The sequence below is a fragment of the Cherax quadricarinatus genome, chromosome 70 (assembly GCF_038502225.1).
Source record: "Cherax quadricarinatus isolate ZL_2023a chromosome 70, ASM3850222v1, whole genome shotgun sequence".
Lineage (NCBI taxonomy): Eukaryota > Metazoa > Arthropoda > Malacostraca > Decapoda > Parastacidae > Cherax > Cherax quadricarinatus.
In genome coordinates, this window is record NC_091361.1 from 19,953,614 (window position 1) to 19,973,334 (window position 19,721).

A 19,721-nucleotide genomic window follows, 5' to 3' on the forward strand; every position below is an offset into this window, starting at 1 on the left:
GTGGTGGTATGATGTACTGGGAACTGGGTGGGGACTAACCCGGTGATGTACTGGGAACTGGGTACTAACCCCGTGATGCAGTGGGAACTGTGTGGGTACTAACCCGGTGATGTACTGGGAACTGGGTACTAACCCCGTGATGCAGTGGGAACTGTGTGGGTACTAACCCGGTGATGTACTGGGAACTGGGTACTAACCCCGTGATGCAGTGGGAACTGGGTACTAACCCGGTGATGTACTGGGAACTGGGTACTAACCCCGTGATGCAGTGGGAACTGGGTGGGGACTAACCCGGTGATGTACTGGGAACTGGGTACTAACCCCGTGATGCAGTGGGAACTGGGTACTAACCCGGTGATGCAGTGGGAACTGGGTGGGGACTAACCCGGTGATGTACTGGGAACTGGGTACTAACCCCGTGATGCAGTGGGAACTGGGTACTAACCCGGTGATGCAGTGGGAACTGGGTGGGGACTAACCCGGTGATGTACTGGGAACTGGGTACTAACCCCGTGATGCAGTGGGAACTGGGTACTAACCCGGTGATGCAGTGGGAACTGAGTGGGGACTAACCCGGTGATGTACTGGGAACTGGGTACTAACCCGGTGATGCAGTGGGAACTGGGTGGGTACTAACCCGGTGATGCAGTGGGAACTGGGTACTAACCCGGTGATGTACTGGGAACTGGGTACTAACCCGGTGATGCAGTGGGAACTGGGTGGGTACTAACCCGGTGATGTGCTGGGAACTGGGTACTAACCCGGTGATGCAGTGGGAACTAGGTGGGTACTAACCCGGTGATGTACTGGGAAATGGGTACTAACCCGGTGATGCAGTGGGAACTGGGTACTAACCCGGTGATGCAGTGGGAACTGGGTGGGTACTAACCCGGTGATGTACTGGGAACTGGGTACTAACCCAGTGATGCAGTGGGAACTGGGTACTAACCCGGTGATGCAGTGGGAACTGGGTGGGTACTAACCCGGTGATGTACTGGGAACTGGGTACTAACCCGGTGATGCAGTGGGAACTGGGTGGGTACAAACCCGGTGATGTACTGGGAACTGGGTACTAACCCGGTGATGCAGTCGGAACTGAGTAGGTACTAATCCGGTGATACAGTGGGAACTGAGTAGGTACTAACCCGGTGAAGCAGTCGGAACTGAGTAGGTACTAATCCGGTGATACAGTGGGAACTGAGTAGGTACTAACCCGGTGATGCAGTGGGAACTGAGTAGGTACTAATCCGGTGATACAGTGGGAACTGAGTAGGTACTAACCCGGTGATGCAGTGGGAACTGAGTAGGTACTAACCCGGTGATACAGTGGGAACTGAGTAGGTACTAACCCGGTGATGCAGTGGGCATTGAGTAGGTATTAACCCGGTGATACAGTGGGAACTGAGTAGGTACTAACCCGGTGATACAGTGGGAACTGAGTAGGTACTAACCCGGTGATGCAGTGGGCATTGAGTAGGTATTAACCCGGTGATGCAGTGGGCATTGAGTAGGTATTAACCCGGTGATACAGTGGGCACTGAGTAGGTACTAACCCGGTGATACAGTGGGAACTGAGTAGGTACTAACCCGGTGATGCAGTGGGAACTAAGTAGGTACTAACCCGGTGATGCAGTGGGCAGCGGTGACCAGGTGCTGACTGTCTACTAGCGCAGCTCCACACACATAAACACTCTCTCCTGTCTCCCGCCTGAGGATAGCCGCCTGCCAGGGGTACTCCCCAAACTCTGTGTCTCCCTGCTGAAGATCGTGGTTCTTCACGCGACCCAGCAGACCTACGGAGTTGCGACGACCACAAGACCCGATCTCCCGCTGCTGACGGAACGAGGGACGGCGACAGCAGACGTGGTTACCAGCACAACCGCTCACTCCCGGCGCGTACGCGTTAATCTATTAGGAATACTATCACTTGTCACAAGAAATTTATAATCTGCTTGAACACTGTATTTAAGACGCACTTATAACTAGCTGGCGACACTTTTAACTTTTTATTTGCTCAGTGAGTAGTAAAAAAAATACTTAATTTCAATGAAAGTAGAGACTTTCATGGGAGAGAATGAACAATGCATGAAAGAAGGACTTAGAAATATATTTTAGATCCAGGAGATATGATACAGTAAAGAAGGACAGTGTAGTGATCTGGAATATGATTAACTTCAAAGTTTACTCAGGCTGAAATGGAGACCATTTAGGGACAGAAACAGTTTATACCATGAAAATCTGGAGTTAAGCAGGCAGGTAAAGAAGAACTTTAAAATATGAGAGTTGGAATGAAGAGGATGCGGTGATGCAGGAGAGTGAGAGAAGAGGTGTTACTCCAGTGGCTGTCTGGACACCAGTTGCAGCTGACATCAAATGTGTGAATGAAGCATTAAACATTATGGAACACTGAATTTTGCCTATAATATTATTTTACTGTGGGAAATGAATCACGACGAAGCATTTAAGTAGTACAGAGGAAATTCCTACTTAGGCGTCTAAACCTGAGGCTTCAAACTGGGCTCCGCGGCAGCCTGCTGGGGTTCCATGAGATTTTTTTTCCCCTGGGAGAGAGAGTGGCGCTATGACTTAGCTATTTTCGTTCTGACGGCTCCGTTTATATGTGATTTAATGAAAAGATAAATTAGTTTTAGTTGAGAATATATTAATACTCTTACAATAATTTAATGTGTGTTTTAAGATATCCAAGATTCCAAACTTCCTACTGAAAATTGACAACTCTCTCAATATTTCGTATATACAGCCTCCATGCACTCACGGCGGGAGTGTAGTGACTTGTAAATATTGAAAAGTGTCCCACCTCTCTCATCGACACCATGCCTAACTCTTCTAGGGTAGGGTAGGTGCCTGAGCCCGAGCCTTTAGCTCATAAGACTGTCATTCCCATTTGCCCCCTTGGGGCGGGGATGGCAGACCAGAGAGGCCTAGCTTGTGGCTAGTCCTGGGGACAGTTGGTCCTACAGATGAGGAGGTACTTGTGCCTCCTCCCATGGGAGACTTAGGTCTCAGATACTCCCTAAAGAGGGAGCCAAGGCCGGGCCACCACTTGGAAAAAGCCCGGGCCGGGAGAATACCGGATAATCTTTAATAATAAAATAATCCCACCTCTCTCTCTCTGGTTTAACAGGTGAGGTTATCAGTATTTCTAGATTTATTTCTCTTGTCTCACAAGAGCTATGGCTGTGTTAATGTTATCAAATTATTTTTATTTGTCTTTTCTGTCATTTTATTTAATAAAAACAAAGTTGAAAACAAAGAATAAAAAGTTAGAATACCGTGGCTGGAACAATTAAACATAAATCCGCGTTTAGAGGAGGAAGTTGGATGAAGTTTGGGTCCGTCTTGGACTATTGTGATTTGGCCGAAATATTTTCCTTACTTTCCTCTCCTGAACACGGAAAATGTTTGTAAAGATATCCTTTGTGTTAGGTTATTAGAACGACAGTAAAAAAAAAATACATCATTCTTAATGTTTTTTTCTAATTATTATTATACTATAACGTTATAGTGAACTCTGTTAATACCAAAGAATGTTCATCAACATAATGGCTATTTCACTCGTAGGAGGCCTCGAGTTATCGTTTACTACAGACATAATATACAAAGAAAACGGGTTTAACAACGGGAGTAGCAACTTAGGGCTTCCTACCAGTGACACACCTTGTGTGTGCAGTGCAAGTTTACTTGCTGACCAGAGGCCAGGAGTCACATATTTCTCTTTAAAAGAGTTCAATTAATTATTTTAAAAAATATTCGGTATCCACTACTCCATACTTAACATGGCCTGGTAGCCACGACCATACTTAACATGGCCTGGTAGCCACGACCATACTTAACATGGCCTGGTAGCCACGACCATACTTAACATGGCCTGGTAGCCACGACCATACTTAACATGGCCTGGTAGCCACGACCATACTTAACATGGCCTGGTAGCCACGACCATACTTAACATGGCCTGGTAGCCACGACCATACTTAACATGGCCTGGTAGCCACGACCATACTTAACATGGCCTGGTAGCCACGACCATACTTAACATGGCCTGGTAGCCACGACCATACTTAACATGGCCTGGTAGCCACGACCATACTTAACATGGCCTGGCAGCCACGACCATACTTAACATGGCCTGGTAGCCACGACCATACTTAACATGGCCTGGTAGCCACGACCGTACTTAACATGGCCTGGTAGCCACGACCATACTTAACATGGCCTGGTAGCCACGACCATACTTAAAATGGCCTGGTAGCCACGACCATACTTAACATGGCCTGGTAGCCACGACCATACTTAACATGGCCTGGTAGCCACGACCATACTTAACATGGCCTGGTAGCCACGACCATACTTAACATGGCCTGGTAGCCACGACCATACTTAACATGGCCTGGTAGCCACGACCATACTTAACATGGCCTGGTAGCCACGACCATACTTAACATGGCCTGGTAGCCACGACCATACTTAACATGGCCTGGTAGCCACGACCATACTTAACATGGCCTGGTAGCCACGACCATACTTAACATGGCCTGGTAGCCACGACCATACTTAACATGGCCTGGTAGCCACGACCATACTTAACATGGCCTGGTAGCCACGACCATACTTAACATGGCCTGGTAGCCACGACCATACTTAACATGGCCTGGTAGCCACGACCATACTTAACATGGCCTGGTAGCCACGACCATACTTAACATGGCCTGGTAGCCACGACCATACTTAACATGGCCTGGTAGCCACGACCATACTTAACATGGCCTGGTAGCCACGACCATACTTAACATGGCCTGGTAGCCACGACCATACTTAACATGGCCTGGTAGCCACGACCATACTTAACATGGCCTGGTAGCCACGACCATACTTAACATGGCCTGGTAGCCACGACCATACTTAACATGGCCTGGTAGCCACGACCATACTTAACATGGCCTGGTAGCCACGACCATACTTAACATGGCCTGGTAGCCACGACCATACTTAACATGGCCTGGTAGCCACGACCATACTTAACATGGCCTGGTAGCCACGACCATACTTAACATGGCCTGGTAGCCACGACCATACTTAACATGGCCTGGTAGCCACGACCATACTTAACATGGCCTGGTGGCCACGACCACACTGGTAGGCAAGCTATTGGCTATGGACTAGTGTACGAATACTCTCTCTGCAAATGAATATTTCTTTGTTTCAAAGGAACTCAAAGACCAGTGTTGAGTTCTAGGTATTTTGGATTGCTGTATGTAGATAATTGCCAGTCCTGCTAAACAGCCGAGAGTTGCTCACAATGTATATACTATTTGTGCATCAAGAATATACTGTATATCTCTAAGGTTTAGTACTCACCAGGAAATATAATAATTTTGGGGGATCGAGAGCACTTCACCAACATCAAAGAACTTTCCTTGAAGGGCGAAAACATAAAATGTGGAACAGTGAGTGCTCGAGCCGTGGACTGGTACACATCATAAAGATAAACAAAGTGTGAATGTTGTCACAACTCACCCCTTGACGGCTGGTGGCTATCGCGGGTCTAGGGGCCACAGAGAGCCCGGAGAAACTGGAAGCCCTGGTGTCGTCCCTGAAGATCATTGTGTCCCTTGCGTCCCTGGGTTTATCCCTGAACACCATAGTGTCTCTCTTCGTCCTCTCACTAGTGCTGTTCTCTGCAACTTTCTTCACTACCTCCGCAACAAGATGTCTGCCTTCAGAAGCAGAGAAGACTTGATTTTCTTCAGAAGTGTTGTCAGAATCAGAAGCTGTTGACAAGATGTCGGTTTTTTTGCTACGGGCGTCGATGAGGGGATGTAAGTCATTACTGGATCTGCCGATGATATCGTGGACTGCGCAGTACCTAAACTCCACACACTGGCAGTCCTGTTGATAGGGAGGACCTGGACGGGGAGCAACAACAGGCAGAGGCTTTCCTACCTTGTCAATACTTCCATGGGAAAAACTTCCGAAGTTATTAAAGTTCTCCAGAGAGTCGAAGGATGAGCTGGAAGAGACAGTATGTGTCTGAGTTCCACTATAAGTGTTGTCCTTGGCGTAGGTGATGCCTCCTCCATATGACCCCTGTCCATCGTAGACGTGGTGGTGGGTGTGCACATGCTTTACCAGAGAGGGGCTATGGTAGGAGGCTTTAGGTGGGTGGTATACGGGCTCGCTGTAACTCGATATTGGAGGTCCATATGAAGGTTGTGGAGGGGCGTATACTGGTTGGGGAGGTGCATATACAGGAGGAGGAGGTGCATATACGGGAGGAGGGGGGCCATAGATGGGAGGAGGGATGCCGTAGCCTTTGTGGCCATAACCTTTGTCATGGTGGATGGGCACGGCAGCTATAGGGCCTCCCAAAGGCACTACCTGCACTGGCTGCACGTAAGATATGTCGTGGTGGCTGATGCCGCCTTTGTAACCCTTCTTACACTGTAAAAAAAAAAGCTAGTGATTAAAAATAACATATAAAAGATTATAAATTTTAGGAAGCTAAGTTCTTAACGTTAATATTTTAACTCAAGTTAACAATCTTAAAAATAACACAAATATTGTAATATACCTTAGTACATATCCTCAATTCCTTTCAATACAACAAAAGAACCAAAGAATAATACAATTTACATATATGTCTTGACAAGCAGAGTTTCTTTAGTTCGGAAGAAAACAGAAATGTCATGACTTATAAATCATTTTTCTCTACAATATTAATTCAGTTTAATCTCATATATGCTCCTTTTAAGTGCAATATTTAAAACCAAATAAGATAATGCAAATAAAAATTTACGCATGATTTAATGCATGAATTAACACCTGCGAAAGAGATGTAACGTGTATTGTGCCTCTTACAGCATATTTCAAGTATATTTAAAACATGTACTCACATCGAAGCCGAGGCCGACGTCACAGAGTTTGTCTTTAATTCCAAACAATCTGCCTTCAGACTGGCCGTCGCCCGATACCTCGATCTTCCTACTAGTTCGACTCTCTCCCAGCTGGTGTTCTCCAGTCACTAGTGGAGCAGCAGACGCCGCTGCTGGTGACGAGACGTGCACTTGTGCAGACGATTCGTATAATGGCTGACTTGCGCCGCTAAATGAATGCGCAGCATGTGTAGGTAGTGAACCAAAGGAGGGTGCTGGAACTATCGTTAAAGATCCTGTTGACGAGGAAGGTGGAAACACAACGTCGTCACTTGTGGCCGAAGACCTGCCATGCCGGTCAGCGCTTCCAGAAGCTGAAGTCGCTGATCTACCCACAGACGTGGAGGGAGCTACTCTAGAAGACTGGTCAGGGCCCCATGACCAGGTGTTCCTGGCTTGCACGCCCACGGTCGCCAGAGCCAGCAACACAAGCGGACGCAACATCACGCTGCTGATATAAGAGGTGAGTGAAAGTGTGTATTATGAGTCATTGTACACCTCCACACATTGTTAAGGATCAGGATATATTAAAAACCTCTTTCAAGAGCTTATATTCTCTTAACAAAGATTTATAAATGATTGAACTCATCTGAGGTCTCCCACCAAGACAGGTGACCTCAAGAAGAGAAAAAAATCACCATCATTAATTCAATGGTCATCTTTCCAGATGTGTACTGACACCATAATCAAATGACCCTCTAATTGTAATATGCTCACCACTCCTTCAGAGTGTAGGCACTGTACTTCCCACCTCCAGAACTTAAATCCAGTTAACCGGTTTTCTTGAATTCCTTCATTAAAATTACGTGGTGCACACTCCAGTAACTGGTGAACATTAGCACTGGTGACAATAGAGATGTTGGCAATACTTTCTAGCTCTTCACAATCGGCTATTTTTTGCATAATTTATATGTTACGTTTGCTAGGATTGGTAATATTAATGATAAAATATGTGAACCTGAAAGAATCAAGCACAAGCAATATACAGAGAAGTATACTATAACACAGTGTCGGAAAACATTCTGTGTCGGCATTATCTTTACCTTAATCTCAAAGTCGCTTTTCAAGATCTTGTTTACCTTTGAAATGACTAAAGTCTTCATGAGATTTTGTTTTTTCCACAAAAATCAGCTTTACAGGCTAAGAGCTGTTATCCTACCTCAGCTTATTTCAAACCCCAGGATGCGACCCACAGCAGTCGACTAAGGTGAACAGGGGCAGCAGATGTAATGAAATATGCCCAATGTTTCCACCCACACCGGGATCGAACCACGGACACTCAGTATGTGAGGTGAGTGCGCTACCAGCGAACCTATAGGGCACCTTATTCAACACCCAAAGCCTCTTGACTCCACTCACAGTTCTAAGACAATCACATAGTGGTAAATGTGATGTCTGGGAGACCTCAAGCATTTAATGAATGGGAAACTCCAGATTTCTTTATGATTTTAACGTCAACACTGATTGATAAATTAGACACATATGCAACTCTTGGGTATCTTTATTGAGGAAACGTTTCGCCACACAGTGGCTTCATCAGTCCATACGTAGGAGAAACTTGAAGAACAGGAGGAGAATGAGGTAATCAGTCCCTCAACCTTGAGTCGATGTGTTCAGTCCATCAATCAATGTGTCTAATTTATCAACATGTCGGTTCTCTGAACCATTCATCTACAAATCAACACTGATTGTCCTGTGCTGACAGTGTGCGTCCCGCGGAACTGTTGGGATTGGATCCCTATATATAGCAAAATGAAAATCCATTAAACCTTCTAGTGTAGTAGGATTGTTGCATTAAAAGTAATTTGGCGGGTCAAAAATATGTGGTTAATGTAGTGTTTCTAGAGTGAATAGTGTGGCGTCCAGAGTGTATGAGTAGCTTCAGTGGTGGACGCGAGAGTGTGTATGTGGGCGAGTGGTCGGGGTCACACCTTTCACCAGGTAGGGCAAGACACTAGCTGGTGCCCACGCGTGTTCCCAGAGCGCTGGGTACAGTGTTATGCAGCCTGACGGCGATGCTCGACAAAATCGCTAGGGTACAGTCCCATGCAGCAAGTGACACTGGTGTGCATCACCACCACCAGGGAGCAGCACTGTGCAGCATGCAAAGCTGCACCAGCAGTTGTGGTGTGTTGGGGGGGGGGGGAAGGCAGAAGGGTTAAACTTCCTCAACAATATGAAAGTCAACAACAGTGTTGACGTCGCTTAGAAAACTTTCTAAACTTTGCCTGAAATTTATATTCATCATTTTTTACGATCTTTTGTTTCGTCATTATATTTGTGTAAAAATCTTTTATTTATTTTGTATATATCTTTGTCTTGATGGAAGATAAAAGAGTAAATGCCGATTTGTACATATTTTATTACTTAGAAAATTATTCTATTTGCAAGGTTCGACTCCTGCCGACGTGACTGAAGAAAAATTCTGCTCCAAATGGATTTACGAAACCGACAAATTTTTCTCAAGGAATAAATGTAAATGAATAATTTGATCCTTCGACAGTTAACTGTCAACTCGTTTCTCAGTTGATTTGATTGTATTCTACTAAATTTACGTTGGTGTTTGTGTGAGATATATCTGGTGTTTGTGTGAGATATATCTAGTGTTTGTGTGAGATATATCTGGTGTTTGTGTGAAATATATCTGGTGTTTGTGTGAAATATATCTGGTGTTTGTGTGAAATATATCTAGTGTTTGTGTGAAATATATCTGGTGTTTGTGTGAAATATATCTGGTGTTTGTGTGAAATATATCTGGTGTTTGTGTGAGATATATCTGGTGTTTGTGTGAAATATATCTGGTGTTTGTGTGAAATATATCTAGTGTTTGTGTGAGATATATCTGGTGTTTGTGTGAAATATATCTGGTGTTTGTGTGAGATATATCTGGTGTTTGTGTGAGATATATCTGGTGTTTGTGTGAGATATATCTGGTGTTTGTGTGAGATATATCTGGTGTTTGTGTGAGATATATCTGGTGTTTGTGTGAGATATATCTGGTGTTTGTGTGAGATATATCTGGTGTTTGTGTGAGATATATCTGGTGTTTGTATGAGATATATCTGGTGTTTGTGTGAGATATATCTGGTGTTTGTGTGAGATATATCTGGTGTTTGTATGAGATATATCTGGTGTTTGTGTGAGATATATCTGGTGTTTGTGTGAGATATATCTGGTGTTTGTGTGAGATATATCTGGTGTTTGTGTGAGATATATCTGGTGTTTGTGTGAGATATATCTGGTGTTTGTGTGAGATATATCTGGTGTTTGTGTGAGATATATCTGGTGTTTGTGTGAGATATATCTGGTGTTTGTGTGAGATATACCTGGTGTTTGTGTGAGATATATCTGGTGCTTGTGTGAGATATATCTGGTGTTTGTGTGAGATATATCTGGTGTTTGTGTGAGATATATCTGGTGTTTGTGTGAGATATATCTGGTGTTTGTGTGAGATATATCTGGTGCTTGAGTGAGATATATCTGGTGTTTGTGTGAGATATATCTGGTGTTTGTGTGAGATATATCTGGTGTTTGTGTGAGATATATCTGGTGTTTGTGTGAGATATATCTGGTGTTTGTGTGAGATATATCTGGTGTTTGTGTGAGATATATCTGGTGTTTGTGTGAGATATATCTAGTGTTTGTGTGAGATATATCTGGTGTTTGTGTGAGATATATCTGGTGTTTGTGTGAGATATATCTGGTGTTTGTGTGAGATATATCTGGTGTTTGTGTGAGATATATCTGGTGTTTGTGTGAGATATATCTGGTGTATGTGTGAGATATATCTGGTGTTTGTGTGAGATATATCTGGTGTTTGTGTGAGATATATCTGGTGTATGTGTGAGATATATCTGGTGTTTGTGTGAGATATATCAGGTGTTTGTGTGAGATATATCTGGTGTTTGTGTGAAATATATCTGGTGTTTGTGTGAAATATATCTGGTGTTTGTGTGAGATATATCTGGTGTTTGTGTGAGATATATCTGGTGTTTGTGTGAGATATATCTAGTGTTTGTGTGAGATATATCTGGTGTTTGTGTGAGATATATCTGGTGTTTGTGTGAGATATATCTAGTGTTTGTGTGAGATATATCTGGTGTTTGTGTGAAATATATCTGGTGTTTGTGTGCATCTATTTTGTTTACAAAACAAAGAAGAAGAAGAACAACAACAACAACAAGAAGGAGAACGAGATGAAAATAATAAAGACACAGAAGTGAGAAAAGAGAAGAGAAGTGAAGCAGTTAAACACACATAAACAATACACAAGAGAAGTCATAGTTGAAGTTAGAGACGTCATGGCTGAAGTTAGAGACGTCATGGCTGAAGTTAGAGACGTCATGGCTGAAGTTAGAGACGTCATGGTTGAAGTTAGAGACGTCATAGTTGAAGTTAGAGACGTCATAGTTGAAGTTAGAGACGTCATGGTTGAAGTTAGAGACGTCATGGTTGAAGTTAGAGACGTCATAGTTGAAGTTAGAGACGTCATGGCTGAAGTTAGAGACGTCATGGTTGAAGTTAGAGACGTCATGGTTGAAGTTAGAGACGTCATGGCTGAAGTTAGAGACGTCATAGTTGAAGTTAGAGACGTCATGGCTGAAGTTAGAGACGTCATGGCTGAAGTTAGAGACGTCATAGTTGAAGTTAGAGTCGTCATGGCTGAAGTTAGAGACGTCATGGCTGAAGTTAGAGACGTCATAGTTGAAGTTAGAGACGTCATGGCTGAAGTTAGAGACGTCATGGTTGAAGTTAGAGACGTCATGGTTGAAGTTAGAGACGTCATAGTTGAAGTTAGAGACGTCATGGCTGAAGTTAGAGACGTCATGGCTGAAGTTAGAGACGTCATGGTTGAAGTTAGAGACGTCATGGTTGAAGTTAGAGACGTCATGGTTGAAGTTAGAGACGTCATGGCTGAAGTTAGAGACGTCATGGCTGAAGTTAGAGACGTCATGGCTGAAGTTAGAGACGTCATGGTTGAAGTTAGAGACGTCATGGTTGAAATTAGAGACATCATGGTTGAAGTTAGAGACGTCATGGCTGAAGTTAGAGACGTCATGGCTGAAGTTAGAGACGTCATGGCTGAAGTTAGAGACGTCATGGCTGAAGTTAGAGACGTCATGGCTGAAGTTAGAGACGTCATAGTTGAAGTTAGAGACGTCATGGCTGAAGTTAGAGACGTCATGGTTGAAGTTAGAGACGTCATAGTTGAAGTTAGAGACGTCATGGCTGAAGTTAGAGACGTCATGGTTGAAGTCAGAGACGTCATAGTTGAAGTTAGAGACGTCATGGCTGAAGTTAGAGACGTCATGGTTGAAGTTAGAGACGTCATGGCTGAAGCTAGAGACGTCATGGTTGAAGTTAGAGACGTCATGGTTGAAATTAGAGACATCATGGTTGAAGTTAGAGACGTCATAGTTGAAGTTAGAGACGTCACAGTTGAAGTCAGAGACGTCATAGTTGAAGTTAGAAACTTCAAAAGTCAAAATTTTTAGTTAATTTGAAGGCTGTGTAGTAGGCAATGTATGCCATTATTATTTTCATCATCATTATTATTATTTTTGCGCTAAACCAGTAGGGGTCAAACAGTGTCTGAGTGGGAGGCAATCATGTTAGACAAGTGAAGACAAGTGAGTGTTCATTTCCTTGGATCAAAAGCCACTGAAGAGAATCAAGGATCACCTTTGAAGACAAGGAATGTCATTGTTCATAACTGAACAAAACGGAGAAGAACATAACAAAAGAAAGACAAAGAAATATCAGGAGACAGACACGAAAAGAGTCAACACAAAAATGGCGATGGTTATCCCATAACAAACTGGTGGCTCGATTTGATATACTTTTGTCTGGGATGATTAGCGTGTCTCACTTTTACTTTTGTCTGGGATGATTAGCGTGTCTCACTTTTACTTTTGTCTGGGATGATTAGCGTGTCTCACTTTTATTTTTCATAGAAAATGAGAAGTGAACGTTGCAGGATTGTGCAGTGTATGACCGACCGTAAGGTGGAGAAACTTGGTGCACGGAACCCGACACACTCAGCTTTATGTAATGAATATATATATATATATATATATATATATATATATATATATATATATATATATATATATATATATATATATATATATATATATATATATATATATATATATATATATATATATACATATATATACACACACACAAATATATGTAAAGGTAAATGGGTGTGTAGGAGAAAGGTAGGTTATCTTCCAATAAAGGTAGGCCTTACACAGGGATACGGGTTGTCACATTGGTTGTTTAACATATTTATAAATGAGTTTGTCAAGGATGTGAAAGCAGGTGTGTTAGCGGGAGATGTGAGATAAAAAAAAGATGAAGAATCAAATACTAAGTGGAAGCCATCACAGTTTCATTCTGCCGATGACACAGTGTTCTTGAGAGATTCTAAACCGAAGCTGCAAATGTCGATAGACAAATTTGGGAGGACATGTAAAAGAGGGAAATTAAAAGCTAACATATTTGGCTATTGACAGACTGAATATCAAATTAGAAGGTGATGTGTGGGGCATTGAGACATCTGTGCAGAAAAACCTAATCCACCGGAGCAAGAAGGGGAATGTACCAGAGTGTTATTAAAATTCTTAGATTGGTGCCCCGTGGCTTGGTTGGCAAAGGTTTTGTCTCACATACTGTGTGTTCGTGGTTCGATCCCCGACACTTGTGGAAACGATGGGCATGTTTCTTTACACCTGCTATCCCTGTTCACCTATATATATATATATATATATATATATATATATATATATATATATATATATATATATATATATATATATATATATATATATATATATATATATATATATAGAATAATATAGTCAGCAGTGTTACCAAATGTTGGTAAAATATAAGGCTCAACGTTATGTTAAATGCTGGCAAAAATGTCTACTCGTGGTGTGTGGTGAGAGAGGTTATGTAGTTGTAGTGGTCGTGTAGACTCAGTCGTAGTAGTCGTGCAGTCGTAGAAGTCGTGACTGCCAGTTATCGTCCTCCTTGTGTCGCCGACACTGACAACCTCACCGGACACTTGTCGCTGAGTCGCCTTCATCACCTTACCTAAACTGCAGTGTGTCGTCGCCTGGGTCTCAGTTATTGTTGTGGTTGTTGTCGTGACCAGAAGAGAAGTGTCCTCCGTGCGCTCACCTGCACTCACACTTGTTACAAGCGTTAGTCAAGGTAATTATGCTGGGACATTAGTACATGGGAGCTATTAGTACTGTTAAAGAATACACACACACACACACACACACACACACACACACACACACACACATACACACACACACACACACACATACACACATACACACACACAGAGGTTGGAGGAGACAAAGAATTGGGAGGCACAAGTCGAAACTGCAGTAGCCAGGATAAGGGTCCTAGAAGTTGAGATAAGCAGGCTGAAGCGAGTTACAGGGGCAGTGACCAGAGAAGACACACATATGAAACTGAGAGGCCGAACAAGAAGGAAGAAGATATGAATTATGCTAAGGTCATATCAGCGGAGAGGGTGATAGGTCGAATGCTGAGGTACAACCATGCTACCAAGAGCCACTGGAAAAATCAAGGGAGAAAATGACCACATACAGACAGGATTCAGAGTCACAGAAGGTGAGGCAATGGGTGGAGGAAAGGGCAAAATCAGTGTTTATCCATGGGCTTCAGGAGAGAGAGGAAAGGACACACACTGAAAGGTGGCAGGAAGAAAGAAAGGAGATTGAGAAAATCATCACGGAAATAGGTGAAGAAGAGATGAACGAGATTGTAAATTTTCAGAGAATACGGGGGTACTCGAAGGGGAGAAACCGATCGATCAAGCTGATTCTCAGGACGGAAACAGTGCGGAACAGGATCCTCCAAGAGAAACCACGGTTGAAATACTCGGAACAGTACAAGAGGGTGTTCCTAGACAGAGACAGAACACAAACAGAACGACAGCAGCTGAGGGAGAGGACAAAAAAGCGAAAAGAGCTAGGAAAGGAGACAAGGATTGAACCAGCAGAGGTCAGTCAGAGCAGAACAGAGCAGCAAGGACAAGCACATACAGAACTACCCTCAGAAGCCCACAACCTACCACACCATCCTAACACACACTACAATCCATACCCACAGCTTCCACCCAACACCGAGCTATAGAATCCCACAGTATGCTACCAGGTCTCCCACCCTCACAGGCCCCCCAAACCACAGTGTTGGAAAGGAAACTGAAGGTATGGCACACAAACGCTGATGGAATAACAAGTAAGTGGGAGGAGTGGCACGGAAGAGTCAAAGAGGCATCACTGGACATCATAGCTCTCACAGAAACCAAGCTTACAGGTATGATAACAGATGCCATCTTTCCAACAGGATACCAGATCCTGAGGAAAGACAGAGGGAACAGGGAGGGTGGAGGAGTGGCACTGCTGATCAAAAACCGATGGAATTTTGATGAGCTGGAGAGAGGAGACAGCGGAGAAGAAAGTGATTACATAGCGGGAACGCTTCACTCTAGAGGTCCCAAGGTGGTAATTGCAGTGATGTATAACCCACTACAGAACAGCAGGAGGCCAAGGCAAGAGTATGACGAGAGCAATAAGACGATGGTTGACACACTGGCTGCAGTGGCCAGAAGAGTTCATGCATGCAGGGGTGATCATGGGTGACTTTAACCACAAGGAGATCGATTGGGAGAACTTGGAGCCACATGGGGGCCAAGATACATGGAGGGCTAAGATGATGGAGGTGGTAGGTGGCAAGACTGGACTTAGTATTCACCTTGAGTAGTGCAGATATTGAGGACATCACATATGAAAGACCCCTTGGGGCCAGCGATCATGTGGTTTTATGCTTCGAATACACAGTAGAGCTACAAGTGGAGGGGAAAGCAGGAAGGCCCGGGCAAATGAAACCAAAGTACAAAAAAGGGGACTACACGGGAATGAGGAACTTCCTGAACGGGGTTCAGTGGGACAGAGAACCGGCAGGGAAGCCAGTTAATGAGATGATGGAATATGTAGCAACAATGTGAAAGGAGGCTGAAGAGAAGTTTGTACCCAAGGGTAACAGGAATAATGAAAAAGCCAGGATGAGCCCATGGTTCACCCAAAGGGCAGGGAGGCAAAAACCAAGTGTGCTAGGGAATGGAAGAAATATAGAAGGCACAGCACCCAGGAGAATAAGGAGAGCAGTCGTAGAGCCAGAAACGAATATGCACAGATAAGAAGGGAGGCCCAACGACAATATGAAAACGACATAGCAGCGAAAGCCAAATCTGACCCGAAACTGTTATACAGCCACATCAGGAGGAAAACAACAGTCAAGGCCCAGGTAATCAAGCTAAGGAAGGAAGGAGGAGAGACAACAAGAAATGACCGTGAAGTATGTGAGGAACTCAACAAGAGATTCAAAGAAGTGTTCACAGAGGAGACAGAAGGGGCTTCAGAAAGACGGAGAGGTGGGGAACACCACCAAGTGCTGGACACAGTGCACACAACCGAGGAAAAAGTGAAGAGGCTTCTGAGTGAGCTAGATACCTCAAAGGCAATGGGGCCAGATAACATCTCCCCATGGGTATTGAGAGAGGGAGCAGAGGCGCTATGTGTACCCCTAACAACAATATTCAATACATCTATCGAAACAGGGAGATTGCCTGAGGCATGGAAGACAGCAAATGTAGTCCCAATCTTTAAAAAAGGAGACAAACATGAAGCACAAAACTACAGACCAGTGTCACTGACATGTATAGTATGCAAAGTCATGGAGAAGATTATCAGGAGAAGAGTGGTGGAACACCTAGAAAGGAATCATCTCATCAACAGCAGCCAGCACGGTTTCAGGGACGGGAAATCCTGTGTCACAAACCTACTGGAGTTCAATGACATGGTGACAGCAGTAAGAAAAGAGAGAGAGGGGTGGGTGGATTGCAATTTCTTGGACTGCAAGAAGGCGTTTGACACAGTTCCACACAAGAGATTAGTGCAAAAACTGGAGGACCAAGCAGGGATAGCAGGGAAGGCACTACAATGGATCAGGGAATACTTGTCAGGAAGACAGCAGCGAGTCATGGTACGTGACGAGGTGTCAGAGTGGGCACCTGTGACCAGCGGGGTCCCACAGGGGTCAGTCCTAGGACCAGTGCTGTTTCTGGTATTTGTGAACGACATGACGGAAGGAATAGACTCCGAAGTGTCCCTGTTTGCAGATGACGTGAAGTTGATGAGAAGAATTCACTCGATCAAAGACCAGGCAGAACTACAAAGGGATCTGGACAGGCTGCAGACCTGGTCCAGCAATTGGCTCCTGGAGTTCAATCCCACCAAGTGCAAAGTCATGAAGATTGGGGAAGGGCAAAGAAGACAGCAGACGGAGTACAGTCTAGGGGGCCAGAGACTACAAACCTCACTCAAGGAAAAAGATCTTTGGGTGAGTATAACACCAGGCACATCTCCTGAAGCGCACATTAACCAAATAACTGCTGCAGCATATGGGCGCCTAGCAAACCTCAGAACAGCATTCCGACATCCTAATAAGGAATCGTTCAGGACCCTGTACACCGTGTACGTTAGGCCCACATTGGAGTATGCGGCACCAGTTTGGAACCCACACCTAGCCAAGCACGTAAAGAAACTAGAGAAAGTGCAAAGGTTTGCAACAAGACTAGTCCCAGAGCTAAGAGGTATGTCCTTCGAGGAGAGGTTAAGGAAAATCAGCCTGACGACACTGGAGGACAGGAAAGATAAGGGGGGCATGATAACGACATACAAAATACTGAGAGGAATTGACAAGGTGGACAAAGACAGGATGTTCCAGAGATTGGACACACTAACAAGGGGACACAGTTGGAAGTTGAAGACACAGATGAATCACAGGGATGTTAGGAAGTATTTCTTCAGCCATGGAGTAGTCAGGAAGTGGAATAGTTTGGGAAGCGATGTAGTGGAGGCAGGATCCATACATAGCTTTAAGCAGAGGTATGATAAAGCTCACGGTTCAGGGAGAGTGACCTAGTAGCGACCAGTGAAGATGCGGGGGCCAGGAGCACGGACTCGAACCCTTCAACCTCAACTAGGTGAGTACAACTAGGTGAGTACACACGCACACACACACACACACACGCACACACACACTAGGGGCCAGGAGCTTGGACTCGACCCCTGCAACCTCAACTAGGTGAGTACACACACACACACACACACACGTCCCTGGAAACTGGGCAACTACCGGAGGTATGGAAGACGGCAAATGTAGTTCCCATTTTTAAAAAAGGAGACAGGAAAGAGGCACTAAACTATAGACCTGTGTCATTGACGTGTTTAGTATGCAAAATTATGGAGAAGATTATCAGGAGGAGAGTGGTGGAGCACCTGGAACTGAACAAGAGTATAAACGCCAACCAGCACGGATTCATGGAAGGCAAATCCTGTGTCACAATCCTTCTGGAGTTTTATGATAAAGTAACAGACGTAAGACACGAGAGAGAGGGGTGGGTTGATTGCATCTTCTTGGACTGCAAGAAGGCCTTTGACACAGTTCCTCACAAAAGATTTGTCCAGAAGCTAGAGGATCAGGCGCATATAACAGGAAGGGCACTGCAGTTGCTTAGAGAATACCTGACAGTGAGGCAACAACGAGTCATGGTACGTAATGATGTATCACAGTGGGCACCTGTGACGAGCGGGGTCCCACAGGGGTCGGTCCTAGGACCAGTGCTATTTTTGGTATATGTGAACGACATGATGGAAGGGTTAGACCCAGAAGTGTCCCTGTTCGCAGATGATGTGAAGTTAATGAGAAGAATTAAATCAGATGAGGATCAGGTAGGACTATAAAGAGACCTGGACAGACTTGACACCTGGTCCAGCAACTGGCTTCTCGAATTTAATCCCGCCAAATGCAAAGTCATGAAGATAGGGGAAGGGCACAGAAGACCGCAGACAGAGTATAGGCTAGGTGGCCAAAGACTGCAAACTTCACTCAAGGAGAAAGATCTTGGGGTGAGTATAACACCGAGCATGTCTCCGGAAGCACACATCAACCAGGTAACTGCTGCAGCATATGGGCGCCTGGCAAACCTGAGAACAGCGTTCCGAGACCTTAGTAAGGAATCGTTCAAGACACTGTACACCGTGTAAGTCAGGCCCATACTGGAGTATGCAGCACCTGTTTGGAACCCACACTTGATAAAGCATGTCAAGAAACTAGAGAAAGTGCAAAGGTTTGCGACAAGGTTAGTTCCAGAGCTAAGGGGAATGTCCTATGAAGAAAGATTAAGGGAAATCGTCCTGACGACACTGGAGGACAGGAGGGTCAGGGGAGACATGATAACGACATATAAAATACTGCGCGGAATAGACAAGGTGGACAAAGACAGGATGTTCCAGAGAGGGGACACAGAAACAAGAGGTCACAATTGAAAGTTGAAGACTCAGATGAGTCAAAGGGATGTTAGGAAGTACTTCTTCAGCCAAAGAGTTGTCAGGCAGTGGAATAGCCTAGAAAGTGACGTAGTGGAGGCGGGAACCATACATAGTTTTAAGACGAGGTATGATAAAGCTCATGGGGCAGGGAGAGGGAGGACCTAGTAGCAATCAGCGAAGAGGCGGGGCCAGGAGCTATGACTCGACCCCTGCTACCACAAATAGGTGAGTACAAATAGGTGAGTACACACACACACACACACACACACACACACACACACACACACACACACACACACACACACACACACGCGCGCGCACA

General features: G+C 44.5%; 1 protein-coding gene across 3 annotated transcripts in view; it reads right to left on the reverse strand.

The window, feature by feature from the left end:
* The window catches only part of LOC128689365 (uncharacterized), a 54,746-nt gene that overhangs the window by 5,665 nt on the left and 29,360 nt on the right, over positions 1 to 19,721 (reverse strand). For 2 of the 3 annotated variants that reach the window (XM_070099927.1, XM_070099929.1), the window contains exons 2-4: positions 6,915 to 7,404; positions 5,539 to 6,462; positions 1,622 to 1,908 (exon numbers count right to left, since the gene is read on the reverse strand). In XM_070099927.1, coding sequence (XP_069956028.1) covers positions 1,622 to 1,908; positions 5,539 to 6,462; positions 6,915 to 7,397 — 1,694 coding nt within the window. In that variant the 5' untranslated portion in view covers positions 7,398 to 7,404. The remainder of the gene's footprint in view (positions 1 to 1,621; positions 1,909 to 5,538; positions 6,463 to 6,914; positions 7,405 to 19,721) is intronic. The other variant, XM_070099928.1, reaches the window with a different exon arrangement.